Source organism: Lethenteron reissneri, chromosome 48 (genome assembly GCF_015708825.2).
Source record: "Lethenteron reissneri isolate LAM-NWPU_2019-01 chromosome 48, ASM1570882v1, whole genome shotgun sequence".
NCBI classification, from domain to species: domain Eukaryota; kingdom Metazoa; phylum Chordata; class Hyperoartia; order Petromyzontiformes; family Petromyzontidae; genus Lethenteron; species Lethenteron reissneri.
Genome location: NC_083826.1, coordinates 2,754,096 through 2,768,927, shown reverse-complemented (window position 1 = coordinate 2,768,927; position 14,832 = coordinate 2,754,096). Strand labels below are relative to the sequence as shown.

Below are 14,832 nucleotides of genomic sequence, written 5' to 3'. Positions count from 1 at the left end.
CTTGCGTGGGGACGCCCATTCAAATTTGGAGTGGCTCCACAGGTTCACATCGGTTCTCCTAAACTCCCAATCGTTATGCGTGCCGCATCGGCCGCCCTTAGTCTTCTTGCATTGCGTACGCGCTTGTTTATAAATGATGAGCCAGTGTTGCAGTGGGTTTGTCTGCCGCGCTCTGCACCCTGTGGACCTGAGTTCAATTCCTGGCCACGGATAATGTTATCGCGATTTCAAAATGGTGCTCACGTTTTACTAACAGGAGTACGAGTTTATAGTATGAAGCAAATATAAATCGTGGCAAAAACAACCGCATTACAGAAGAAATGAAAAACAGTGAACAAATGTAGTATTAAATAAAGTACATTTCCTTAAACAAAAGTTTGCTCGGTCATATTGCGTTGAAAGCGCATAGTTAAATTAGATTACATAAACCTCATAATAGCTTAGGGTGGTTATTATCAGAGTATATAAACAGACAAAACGACAAATGCACGGCCTAAGTGTTATTAACCTTTGTTTCTGATCATCTGTTGCATGTTTGATGACCTCATTTAGTATTGCACCAAACAAAATGGAGTCAAATTGGGCTGGTGCGTCTGTCTTTTTTCTGCAGACCAGACCAAGCCGAACTTCCTGAGGTGCTCAAAGATAAAATCGCAGTCGTTCATGACGATAGGAGGAGACCCGGGGTCACAACTTTGGATGACCACACACTGACCACCGAGCGGAAGAAAGAACTGACAAAACTCATTCTGCCCAACAAAGGCCCTTTCAGCAAAACCGACAAGGGACAGTGCGGCGATTATTTGGCACAGAGCCATCGGGTAACTTTTCTGGAAGTGGTGTTGAAGAAATGCCCATGGCACGTTCCCATCGATTACACAGCGAGTGTTAAGTACGAATCGTTGCCCGTTAGCTCCCACTTGGTCCTACAAATGGTAGAGTCTCCGACCGCATCGAATTTACCAGCCAGCGAGTCGGTCGCTACGTTGGCTCATGAATCCGCCACTGTCCTTCTGCCGTCTGTCGTTACGGCCGATATTAAAGCCGATGCGAGCATGCCTGCCGCGGATCACATCAGTCCCGCGCCCTCAGACGCCGTCATTTTCTCCGCGCGCCCATCGACAGAGGAGCCGCTCGCCGCGGATCTCCGCAGCAGCGGCGTTATTTTTGGAAACCTGATCGGCGACGGCGCCGAAACGGGCAGCATAAGCGGCGACGCTCGCCACGAGGAGGAGAACGCATCGCACGTTGCGTGCACGGCCATCGTAGGCCACGCGTCGGAGTGCGACGAGCTTTTCACCGTCGGCGTGGAGCCGTCCGTCACAACGTTCATGGAGGCCGGCGCTCGGCCCGACATTTTACTAACGCACGACGGCAAAGAGGCCACGTCGGTCGTGCCGTCGGCGCGAGCCGTCGACGCGCTCGAGGCTTCGGCGACGATCTCCGACGCGGAGCAACCGCCGGATCGGGACGCCCGCTCGGAGGAAGGAAAGCCGAGCGAGGGGGACGCGCGGCCGCCGCCCGCGGCCAGATCCGGCGAGGAGGCCAGGGCGGACGCGGCGCAGGCCGACGTTTACCCTGAAGCCAGCGACCTCTCGCCCGCCCCCGGCGGCACGCTGGCTCTCGGTTCAGCCCAGAAGGAGTCGGTCTTCATGCGTCTCAGCAACCGCATCCGAGCGCTGGAGCTCAACGTGTCCCTGAGCAGTCGCTACCTGGAGGAGGTCAGCCTAAGGTATTCCATTCCTCTTACCTGCAAACCCGGATGCCCTCGGCCCAATTTTAGCCGTGAAAAATCCTAGCATTTTATCCGTGGTCCGAGGCGACGAGTCACATAGAAGCGGTCCCTGTAAGCGCTGAGTTCCTCCGTGTCCGTAGTTATTTCGTCCAAATTCCTCATCGCGTCCGGGAGGAGTCTGGCTGAATAACAAGTTATTTCAGGAACGCATCTAACAAGTTGATGCGTACGTGAAAAGTTCCTGGTTAAGCAAAAAACGCGTTCAGCGAAAACTATTTACCCACAAATAATGTAACGACAAAGATTGTCGAGATTACGACGTACGCACGCACAGTGAGATGCCGTGCGTTCCTGTGTCATTCCACGTACCGTATCGCACACCACTAAGCTGCACAGCTCCAGAAAGTGGTTTGTCGTCAATCGCTCACAAACTGCGTTATAATGGGCACGTTCTGTTTTATAACGCCGCGCGTTCCTCGTCATAGCGAAAAACGCGTGATAGTGTGAAAGCGCGTCAAGCGAGTTTTACAGGATTTGTAAATAGCGCCCCCATATTGCCACGGATACAATTACCTTAGCGTTTATAATGGTCATCTTTACCCAGAAAAGCCTCAGTAACGTGACTTTACTGAAAGAACCAAGAAGATAAATCCCTGCAGTCACGAAAGCTTTAAATCGAAATTTAAGCCTCAGTAAGTCTGGGATCCATGCCTTTTTCTCTCTGTCTGTCAATGTAATTCTAGAATTGCATCTCTATGTGCTTTGTGCACTTTTCAGCTTGTGTTCCACTTTCTTAGTCTGTGTCCATGTTTATAATCGATGCCATAGCAGACATTGCACACTGATAGAACACCTTATTTAGGCACATTGTTTAAAATAATACAAAGAATGTTTTTGCTCAACATCGTTCGGATTAAACATTTTCGCGGGGTTACTTACTCATATATTAATTTACACCAAATGTGCTGTCCTGTGCGCACACACACACACAGGTACAGACGCCAGATGGAGGAGATGCAGAAAACCTTTGACAAAACCATCGCCAAGCTGCTCAACTCCTCACGCATGGCACAAGAGCAGGTAAAAAAAAATGTGTAATTCATGTTATTCTCCACACACAAGTAGTGATCACGAGAGTATTGTGGTGCGCTGTATAATGAGGCTCGTCACTGTGGACGATTGTGCGTAGCTGGGTGGGAACTCGAGAGACGAGGGTAGGAACCACATTAGCAAGCGTGACCAGGGTAACCACAATGACAAAAGCAATGACATAAAGACAAAGTGCAATAATGGTGCAAATAGAAATTATAAATAAAAACGACCAAGTAGAAGTAGCATTACAGACAAAAGCAAATATTTTGCACGGACAAAGATGAATTTGAAATGAATATATGGAATGAAAAGTGTGGCTTGGTCAAATTACAAAAAACATCTTCATGAACGTAGTTTTGTTCACGGAAATTAACTGTTTGCAGCTCGTATGGAAAGTGCACTCCATAGCGTGGGCGAGGGGGGGAGCAGTTGCAAGGTTCTCAGATGCAATATCTTCTTTCAAGGCCTTGATCCAACATGGGATGATGCACTGCCCTGCTGTCCTTCCAAATGAAGACTTCGTCTTCTCACTTGACACCGATAGTAACATTTGTAGAAAAATTGGAAATAGATAACAACAGCAAGGAGGAAATGTATTAAATTTCGATTTAAAGCTTTCGTGACTGCAGGGATTCATCTTCTTGGTTCTTTCGGTAAAGTCACGTAGAAGGGAAATAATAATGATTTCCCTTCTAAGTGACTTTACCAAAAGAACCAAGAAGATGAAATGTATTCATTGGTTTACGGTACATTTGTTATCTCTTTGTGAAGTTGGGTACTGCCAAGGTTGGTGAGATACTGCCCGAATTGCGTGTGATAATCGCGGTAGTGGGGAGCGGTAGTGTAGCGGTTAGCGCACAGCACTGCGAACCTGGCGACCCGGATTCGATTTCCGCTCACGCCCACCAACACGGTGACTATTGTCAGAACGAGTCCTGGACCTCTTCTATTCTCGACTCTGCTTCAAATGAGTACCTCGTGCGATGTGTAAACGAACATCGCCACTCGGGATACAAACGCTGCCGTTGGTGGCGCTGGCCACCCGCCCATCTCATGGCGAAAGTGCTCGCTAACGGCACTTTCGCCAACAGCCTGTTAAAGGCTACATGGAGGGGGGGTGTCTTTGTCTTTGTTGTGATATCGCAGGTGGTGCAGCACGAACATCTGATGGGAGAGCTGTTGTCGAGAGTGGAGAATCTGACCTTGGGTCTGGTGGCCGTCACACAAAGTGTGCAGCAGCTGAAGCAAGAGGTCGGTCGATATTCCCATCTGAGCGTCGTGGACATTGCCCTCGTCATCCACCACACGGCTTTCTCACCTTTCATTTACCCATAATATCCATAATATGTATTGTCTGTAAACCCGGTTTTGCTGATAAGCCAAATCACTTGGTATGCAGCAAACCCTTGCCCATCGTGGGGAGTTACATTCTTGAAAATAGTTGCAATCGGCAAATCCACGATTCGCAAATTCAAAGGCAAATAGAAAATTATGGTTTGGTTCGCGGTTCATAATACATCCACCCAGCACATTAAACAGGAAGCATTTTGAATGTAAAATATGATCATTCTTTTTTTGTGTTAACTATAACTTGCATAGTAAATATATAGAATGAAAAAAAGTTATATAGTGTACAATACTGTACACGATTCCATGTACAGTGCTGTACACTACTGGAGAAAAAAAAATCGTGCAGCTGAACTTCACCGGAGACTGGGAACACCGCGTGACCTGGGAACACCACGTGACCTGGGACCCACGATGGGCCGCTTGGGAGACAACACGGAGGACAAGACGGCGCCACGTGTCTGCTCTCTCCGCAGCAGCAGCAGCATCATCATCGCGAGCAGTGCAGTCACAATGCGTACAGGAGTCTCGCGGCCAACCGCGAATGGTCGAGCCGCTACAGGGGGGGGTGGTGCGATCGCCGATCTGTACCTCCATAGAATTGGTGCAAAGCCGCGAGAGCTAAATCCGCCAGAAGGAACGGTTTGCTTTGTTTGACCACGTGGCTACTTGATTTTGATTGGCTCCGTCAGGTGGTGGATTGTTCAGAGTAAAAATAAAAATTTCCGTTATACCTCGACACGATCTAACTCAACATAGACTAATAATTAATGAAGATTGTTATTTTGAAGCACACTTTTTACCCCCCAGGAAAACCTCACTGAGTCTCAAAACTCGTTTTCTGAAGAGCCCTGATAGGTTTTCTCAGAAGGGTGCGCGACTCTTGCCATGCGTTTCCCAAGCAAAGTAATTTTTCAAAGTTGGACCGTCACGTGGGCGCACAACCGCCCCAGTCATCTTCTAATAATATCACGGGAGCTCTAACGTCCGCCGCGAATGAGGCGGTTAGTACACCAGCGGTAAGAACCACGGTGGCCTGCCCGTAGTCCAACCACGAACCCTCCGCAACGCGTGGCGAACGCACTCCCGCCAGGCCCCACGTCGTACCTCGCTGCCCGAGATGACGCCACAGGACGACTCACGTTGCCCATTCAAAAGGGCCTCTCTCACCAAACATGGAACGGACTCCCGCGTGCCTTTTTCGCCGCGTACAAACTCATCGGTCGCTGCGGTGCGCGTGTGCGCGTCCCCCCTCAGGTGACCGCCTGTCACCTGTACCTGCTGCTGACGAGCGAGGCGCTGGGGCTGCTGCTGCTGCTCGCGCTCTGCCTGTGGTTCTGCAAGCGAGCGCCGGACAGCGTGCGCGCTGTCGAGTCCCCGCTCAGGCGACGTCGCCAGCAGGTGCGGGGCGCCGCCTCTTGTCCGCCCGCCACTCCTCTCCGCGCACATTTCGGCCGCAGCCTTCCAACTGGTTCTCTGTGTGCATGTTTAGGCGTGAAGGGGATTTTATCAATCTACTGCTGGATGAGGCCCTCCCCCACATGGTGTGGGCCGTGAGGGTTAATTGACCATAGTGCGGGTTGGTGAAGCGAGGGAACCGGATTCGGTTTAGCTATAACTCAACAGAAGGTGGTGGCCGTGGCTGCGAATCGAATTCTGGTTGCAGGTTTCAGCTTCAAATGTGCTACTTACTATACCACCACTTACAACGTATCTTACTTGCCGCTGTTTTTTTTGTACCTGGCCAGGTGGCTCAGCGGTAGGGAGAGCGGCTCTCCATGGGAAGCTGCGAGCTAAAATCCAGGTTGGGGGGTTGACTCAGCCCATCATCCCTCTCAGGGTCGATAAAATGCTTCTACATCCTTGCATGAGTGGGCACTGATGACTTAAAAAATGCGATACCCGTTGTGCATGCCACCCACGTGTGTGCCAGCTTCATACCGGACACCGGCATGAAGAATTCCTCCTCCAACACCGAGCCTTCCGACGTGACTTCTTCGTCAAGCCAGACCGTCGGAGGTATGGGCTTAGAAACCATTCACTAGATCAATCGCAACGGTGTTTCCCCCGTCTTACACTCGGTTTTTATTTTCCCGATTACCACATTGTAGTATCTGATCAAACAGCTGGACCATTCTAGAATTACTGTCTTTTGTGGGCCAGCGGCTCAAGATGTCAAATTTAAATTCCAGATTGAGAGAGTCCCCCGAGCAAGTTCCAGAGTTGGTGGACTCCGAGGCGCGTATTATTAGCCACGACTTGGCTCGGGCTTGAGCCGGCTCTGAGTCTGGTCCCAGCCAGGCTCAGGATTTACGTGCGGAGGGAGCTGGTAGTAACGTTGGGTTGCTCGGTCAATGGCCAGGGTCAATGGCGGCGTGGTGTATTCCGCAAATATGGCCGACTGTGAGGGCGGGCACAAGCCGGCGTGAGTAGGTTAAACGTTGAGGCCACGGCTCACCCGCTAGTGCATCTTTAGAAGCAGATGAGCGGCTCAAGCCTGAGCTGAGCCCGAGTGTCAGAATGTTGAGCCAGATCCGATCCGTGACGAAGAACACGGGCCCAGGTCACGTCCGTGCTTGTTTTGCACAGCAGAGGGCGCTCTTGCTCCTGTTGAATTTTCTGAACCGGTTTTATTTTTCGCCCGTGTGGGCGTGTGTGCTTGTCATGCAGCGTCTCAGTCATTTTAGTTTTAATACCGGTAGGAACCTCCTGGTTACACCAGCCCACAGGGGATTATTGTGTCCGTCCGTCCGTCGTGCATCAAAAAATGGGAGGGGTGTGGCTGGGTGGAGAGGGGAGGGTGGGGAGGGGAGGGTGGGGAAGGGCTGGGTGGCGAGGGTGGGGCTGGGTGGGGGGTGGGCAGGGTGGGGCTGGGTGGGGAGGGGAGGGGCTGGTCACCCCGTGGTGCCCTTATAAAACTCAACGTTTAACCTACTCACGCCGGCTTGTGCCCGCCCTCACAGTCGGCCATATTTGCGGAATACACCACGCCGCCATTGACCCTGGCGATTGACCGAGCATCCCAACGTTACTACCAGCTCCCTCTGCAGGAATGTGTTAGTGTCGTATACAGTTCCTGAAAGTGAGGTATAACATCCTAAAAGTTGTCGTTCTAAACCTGGAATGGTTTATTATCAAGCTGTATAAAGTATTATCATTCTTAGGTTATTCTATCTGGCTGTATGTCACTGTGCTTAGAGTGCTTCACTCACAATTTGTAGGTTGCAAGTCATTTTCAAATCCCATCCCAGAATCCCGAAAGTCTATTACTCCCCTGGGGTCAATAGAACGAGTACCACTTCGTGGGAAGTTAATGATGGTTACCCTTCGGAGAGACTGGCCTCCCGACATCGGAATGTGGAGATTTCATCGCTCGCATTGAGTGGCGACCGGCGTGTCTCAATTTGTAGGTTGCAAGTCAATTTCAAATCCCATCCCAGAATCCCGAAAGTCTATTACTCCCCTGGGGTCAATACAACGAGTACCACTTCGTGGGAAGTTAATGATGGTTACCCTTCGGAGAGACTGGCCTCCCGACATCGGAATGTGGATATTTCATCGCTCGCTTTGGGTGGCGACCGGCGCGTCTCTTCACGGCCAAGGAGTCATCTGTCCTGGAAACTCAAAAACCCTAGAGAGAAACGAGAGGGCGGAGATGATGAAACTTTTCAAGCCAAGTGCCACCATTTCACAAAAACGACATTTCTGATAGCTGCATCGAGTGAGATGCATTCCCCCGTGTAAGGCACGAATGTCTGAAACGTTTCTGTGTGTTTTGTGACTTATTTTCTCATTGCAGTTGCTGTAAAATCATCTCCTTCTGGCAAAAAGGTAAATTGCATGCAGTAGTTGGTTTTTGGAACTGTTAAAAATCTATCAGTCTGGGAGTCCTACCTATAACGAAGTAATTATATCTCTTATTCTTGCTTAAAAATAATGAGATTTGGCGCATTCGGAGTGATTTGATCTGCGAAGTTCTCTCCCGTCCTCTTCCCTGCTGCCAGGCCTGTGGAGGAGCAACACCCGACCGCTCCAAACGGCGCAATTCAGCGCTGACGACTCCTGGCTTCGCCCTCCTGCCACCCCCTTTGCGCACGGCCACTGCCGCCGCCGCCGCCCCCTCAAGCGCCGCCGCCACCGCCGCCGCCGCCATCCGGTTCAGCGACTCCGAGTCCCCGTCGTCGACCGACGAACCCGACGGCCCAGCCGCCCGGGGTTCGTACTTCTGCGGGACGCGGAACGTGGGCACGTGCGGTGGCTTATGCGGTGGCGGCGGCGGCGAGAAACGCCCGAGCCGGGCGAATGCGCGGGACCGGCAGGGTTGGCCTCGGCACGGCCGCCCGGAGCGGACCGAGCCTTGCGCAACGATCGCCTCAGAGCGCCGCAGCCAGCTGCCGGCTCGCGGTGGAAGCTTTCGGAACGTCGCCAAGGCCAATGGCGGCGTCGCGCACGAATGACACCGGCGCAGCTGCCTGAACACCGCCCGTGCGTTTACACGGCACACCCCAAATGTAATGCATCCTATTCTTTCAGTAACTGTCAGCTCGTCCGATGCACAGTATTAAATATTCATTGGACCGTCGTTTGACACGTGGCACAATTCCTCCTCCAAACACAACAATGCCAGGCCACGCATAACCCTGAGAACAGATGAGACCGTTGCATGCTGCCCCATCCGCCTTACAACTCGTGAATGGCAGCCTCATTATTGTTGTGACGCCGCTGTAGAGAATTCTACTTGCAAACGGTTCGTCCACCTTTTCACGGTGAAGGATTCCTGACGCCGGTTCCATTTTGGCCGCATGTGCAGAGCAAATGACTGAGGTTGTGTTTACAACAGCCAAAATGCTCATGACTTTTCCAATAATTACTATCTGGAACGCTGTACTCAGTGTAATTCAAAGTTATTGAGGAAAGTGGAGGAGACACTCTTGTAGGATATCCCTGGTATATACAGCACATGTGTTTATATGTCAATATGCATGGTGCTCAATGTGTGTGTGTGCACGTATATTAATATTATGTATAGGCATAGGACAGCATTTGTATCGATATGTCTGTGGGCATGTATATAGTGTAAACAGGGGAGTTGTGGTGCGGCGGTAAACGCTGCGCAATGAATCCAGTTCGCCAAGTTCGACTCCCAGGCCACGGCTAATATCCGTGGCTCGTGATATCCTAATCAGTCCTGCAACTCCACTGAACCAACCTACACTGACCAGCGTGGTGAGGTATGGTCAGAACTCCCATGGCGGACGGTACAGGGAAGTCGCCATGCAGCAGTGGATTGATTGACAATGAGGCTGTATATTCAAAATACAATTACAGCTGTAAATATACTGGTCTGAATATACGCGTGTGCACTGTATATTGGGCTGGGATGCATATTAATTCGTAGAGTCGCAGAGCTTCCAATCATCAGAACATGAGTTGAATGCCTGACCAGAGTCAATTCCAGCCAATCATCGTCGATCTTCATCGTTTCTCTGGGGGTCCGATAAAATAATAAGCACGACCCAGCAAACGAGCAGTCCTCGCCATAGCAATGTGGAGATTTTATAAATCGGTTGCAGACCCCCCCAACAACAAAGTGACACTCGCCAGTGTGGGTAGAGCGTGAGTACACAGCACTGCACGGAGGCCCCTATTGGGAGCCCACTCTGAGTTCATTGTGAATGACTGTGAATGAAAGTGAATGATGGTGCAGAATGATTTTGGTTTACTACAAGCGGATAACGCGAACGAGACGCTTGCCACTACCACCACCACATTCGGAATATAAGAAACACGTAACTGTAGACGTCGCCTATTTGGCCTGTATATCTTGGTTAAGAGTAATGAATTTTATCACCGCAATGTTTCGCTGTAGATTTTAAAATTGTTCAGCACATTTTCAGCGCGTTGAACTTAAGTGCAACGCGATCGCACTTGGCTTTGAGGTTCTGCATTAAAATGTTGAATTATATCCTGTATGTGTGTGCGTGCTGTTTTGAAGTCAAAGGTTGTCTATTTAGTACAAAGATTTACATCTGATTTAATACAACGCCAGGCATTGAACTCAACATGAAATGCCGATGCATCGTGGGTCAAACAGTGTCAATGTTAATCACGGCTTGGATAAGCTCCACCAAATTGGATAACTTGTCTTCTTCGCAATTTAAATTTGAAAAAATGTTGGCCTCATTGGCATATTAACAAGACATCAACAATTTACAACTGCAACTCCCACGGGCAACTGTGACATCGCCCGCCCACGTGTCAATGGTGACGTCACGGCTCGGTGCTCCGGGCTTGAGCCACCCCCCTTGAGCCCCGCGTCCACCGCTCTCTCTCGTCGTCGACCTCTCGTCGATCACCGCTTTCTCGTCCACCGCTCTCTCGTTGTCCACCATTCTCTCGTTGTCCACCGTTCTCTCGTCCACCACTCTCTCGTTGTCCACCTCTCTCTAGTCGACCACCGCTCTCTTCGGGGCTACCTGGTGAAGCCCTCCCTCCGCATGTGCCAGCCAAGCCCCCTAACATGCATGTACAGTGCATTGCTCTGAAAGACATCATGGCATTCGCCGTTACCGGTGCATTGTCCATGTTTATTTAATGCCTCAATTTGTCGCCTTCAATGCGCACAAAGCAAAGCGAGCGCTCGCCAGAGCGAGGTCTATTGTCGCGTGCCGTGAAAAGTGAATGGGGCCCCCCACCGCCGCCCCGCTTAACCCACTTGTTTTTTACCTCCGTTTAAAACATTGTTCCGTCCGGCTGCTAAATACCATCTGGCGTCGTCACGTTACACAGTGCGCCGTCGTGTGCCTGAGCGAGGTTCGGTGAGCAGCGTTTGGCAAACGCGCAGGGGGAGATGTTGAACAGTTTAACTCACCAGCTTTTATTTCGCCTACTTTGGAATAAATTTCGTTGGATGCTATTTAGGGAAGCGTAACCATTTGAAGTCATTGCTCAATATGCGAGCCCGCCTGATGTTCCCATTTTAACGAAGGCTTAACGGTGACGCTAGTGAGTTATAATTACACTGGTCAACAACAACAAAAATTCTGGACTTTTGCAGCTGTTTTAGACTAATTTCAGGGTGCTGATTCCAAATCTGTTTTTTATGCTATCGGCATACCCCATTTTCATTGATTTTACCCGAAATTAACTCCGTCACTTATGATTGCAAGTTGTTGCGAGTCAGTGACTGCTTTAGTGTTAAAATATGGTGCTGTATTTTTAGGATAGTGTGTTTATAATATAATTTTATGTAGATATCCACATTTATTTAATATTTTTCTTCTGCAGTTGTTATTGAAAATACAATATTTGATATCTCAAAAACCTGATGTGATAGACAAAAACTGATGCCAGATTTTGAATCAGCACCCCAAAATTACCTTAAAACCGTTGGAATACCTTATGCCAGAAAAAGTGTTGACCAGTGTTATTAGTTTACACTTGTAGAGCAATCCCAAAGTGATTTTCTTTCACGGAAAGGAGAGTCGCACTGATATTAGGCTTGCATTAATCATTCCCTCCCCCACCGGTAGTTTGATGAATTCTCACGATTTGCGCTTGACTCACATTCATCACTCACTTAAATCATGTCGTCGATATGGCATAACAGCAACTTTCAAGAATTCCAACGGGTTTGAATAATGCATTGGCGTTATATTCTAAGTGCCAGCACATTCATGACGTTTCTAATAATGTTCTTAAAATAGTTGTCTTCAAAATGACAGCGCTTGGTATTTGAATGAATGATGGTGATTTGGGGTCGACTAAAATTCATCATCTCGATTCAATTGAATTGGCTTCAACAACTAAAATGTGGAATGCTCCTCAAAAACAAGATTTCCTGGCTCAGTCACGAGCGTCATTATCACGCTCGATGGAAGAAACCACGTTCCCCGCAGAAACACTTCGCATGAAAGTGGGAAAACTCTCAAATCGTTTTTACAGATAACTGGGGAGACTTTCCTTGTTCTCTGGTTCTTTCAGTAAAGTCACGTAGGTAGAAAATTAATAGATCACCTGAGGACGATTGCTTGTGTGGCGATCGAAACGTCATGATCGATCATTTTTCTACCTACGTGACTTTACCGAAAGAACCAAAGAGTATGGATTCCTGCAGTCACGAAAGCTTCAAATCAAGATTGATACTCTAATTGTTGTTCCCCAAACATGTGTGACGGCCTGGGCAGCATGGTCTTTTTAAATCCTTTATATTAAGTTCGCGTGCTTGCTTGCTTGCTTAGGACCGTGCAAATCTTTCAGTCGTTTTGTAACCCACTTCCCGTGATCCAATCGAGCTGACATTTTCCACACAGACTCGTTGTGCCAGACAATTATTGTTCGTGAAAAAATATTCCCAAAATGTTACACTTTTTAGGCAAAAAAATTTTATTTTACATATATTCAAATAGAACTAATTCATGGCTTTGGCTGAACGTCAGAGTGTAAGAGCCCAGAGCGTAACCCCTCCACAGGCCGTGGCGGAGTAGCGCAGTTGGTAGCGCCCTCGCTTCCCATGCCAAAGGTCGCGGGATCGATCCCCGCGTCCTCCACAGGCGAATATATTTTTAAATCCTTTATATTAAGTTCGCTGCCACGCATATAAAGGATTTATAGTGAAAAACTTAGTTTTTACGGGTTATACTTATTAAATCCTTTATATTAAGTTCACTTGCTTGCTTGCTTAGGACCGTGCAAATCTTTCGGTCGTTTTTTAACCCACTTCCCGTGATCCAATCGAGCTGACATTTTCCACACAGACTCGTTGGTGCGTAACAATTAATGTTCGTGAAAAAAAATTCTCCAAAATTGTACACTTTTTAGGACAAAAATATAATATTTAATTACCAATTGCTTAATGCTGCCATGCAATCATCTGACCCATAGGTGGCAGCCATCTCAAGCCAGAGGACGAGAGGACTCTAGCCGCCACGCATATAAAGGATTTATAGTGAAAAACTTTGTTTTACGGGTTATACTTGTTTACCGAATCGGCTGGAACCTGCATTGAGAAAGCCTTCTGCGACGTGATACACAATCGCGCACAACAGCGAGCGCTGACCTGGGATGTCGATTCGAATAATGCCAGCAGCATTCTAGATTTGAAGCTTTCGTGACTGCAAGGATTCATACTCTTAGGGGTTTTTCGGTAAAGTCACGTAGGTAAAACATAATAATAATACAATAATAATAATAAATTTCAATTGCTAAATGAAATCACGACGTTTCGGAGACAACACAAGTCTCCGTCTTCAGGTGGGACCGTCACAGCCAAATTTCACTTGATACAGTAAATTTAGCTTTGACAGTAAATTTGGCTGTGACGGTCCCACCTGAAGACGGAGACTTGTGTTGCCTCCGAAACGTCGCGATTTAATTTAGTTATTTTTCATTTATTATTATTTTATTTTATTATTATTGTTTACCTACGTGACTTTACCGAAAAAACCTAAGAGTATAATGCCAGCAGCACTCATCAATACTTGTGTCAGGGGCAATGCTACATTCGTGTGTGTTGCATGCACGCTTCCGGCGTGTCATCTAAATGTGATATTCCATGGACACAGCAGGTTATTCACGCGAAGCGGTAAGCTTTTAATTGTGCGTGCTCCCATTACAGAACAGCGTTTGTTTCGACAATACCGTGTATCTAATGTAGATACGTGGTGCGCATACAGCTGGCGGTATTGAGGATGCAGGCACCCAGTAGGTTAAACAATGCACTTTGTTTGCCAAGGCGAGGAGATCGTGGGTGTGGGGATTGGCAGATGTGTCAAATACTGATACCTGAGCGCATAATATTTGCAGTGTTGTGGGGTCATTTCAGCTGAATTTCAACTGTCTCATGTTACAAAGCAGCCGAGGAATACACAATGCATTTTATTCAAGTACATTGTGCCTTCACGAATAATACCCTGAAATACAATGGAAGGCAATGCCTTTATTACCTGTTACATTGTCGATACAAATTGATTCAATGTGTGAGCAGACGGGAAGCTAATAGTTTTCGCGTGAAGTATCCTGCTTACAATCCTATGACTAGTCACTTTCATCGTTTTAGGTCGTCGATATGGCATAGCAGCAACTTGTGTGAATTAATTCTATTCCAAGTGCCAGCACATTCATGACGTTTTTTTTTAAATAACACATTCCTGCGGAGGGAGCTGGTAGAAACGTTGGGTTGCTCGGTCAATGGCCAGGATCAACGGCGGCGTGGTGTATTCCGCAAATATGCCCGACTGTGAGGGTGGGCACAAGCCGGCGTGAGTAGGTTAAATGTTGAGTTTTATAAGGGCACCACGGAGTGACAAGCCCCTCTCCACCCAGCCCCATCCCTCCCACCCCCCACCCTCCCCACCCAGCCCCACCCTCCCCACCCAGCCCCTCCCCACCCAGCCCCTCCCTGCACGACGGACACAATAATCCCCTGTGGGCTGCTGTAACCAGGAGGTTCCTACCAGTATAATATTCTTCAAACGGTTGTCTTCTTGATGATAGTGCCTGGTATTTTACAAAAATTCAGGTTTTTTTTTTACGAAAATTTATTTCAATTAAAAAAACGCAACTTATACGCGGTCCACTGCTTAGGGACGTAATTGCGAAGCGACGTGAATGATTCTGATGCACGGAACGTCAACGCGCGACTCTGAACGCGAGCCGCT

The 14,832-nt window shown here is 48.5% G+C and overlaps 1 protein-coding gene across 1 annotated transcript in view; it reads left to right on the top strand.

Moving 5' to 3' along the window:
• Positions 1-10,116, top strand: part of LOC133354686 (SUN domain-containing ossification factor-like) — a 28,921-nt gene extending 18,805 nt beyond the window's left edge. Inside the window, 8 exon segments of the mRNA XM_061571736.1 lie at positions 611-1,732; positions 2,728-2,815; positions 3,974-4,078; positions 5,432-5,557; positions 5,559-5,575; positions 6,108-6,193; positions 7,974-8,005; positions 8,179-10,116. Of these exon segments, the coding sequence (XP_061427720.1) occupies positions 611-1,732; positions 2,728-2,815; positions 3,974-4,078; positions 5,432-5,557; positions 5,559-5,575; positions 6,108-6,193; positions 7,974-8,005; positions 8,179-8,631 (2,029 nt within the window). The 3' untranslated portion in view covers positions 8,632-10,116.
• Positions 10,117-14,832: the final 4,716 nt, after the last annotated feature.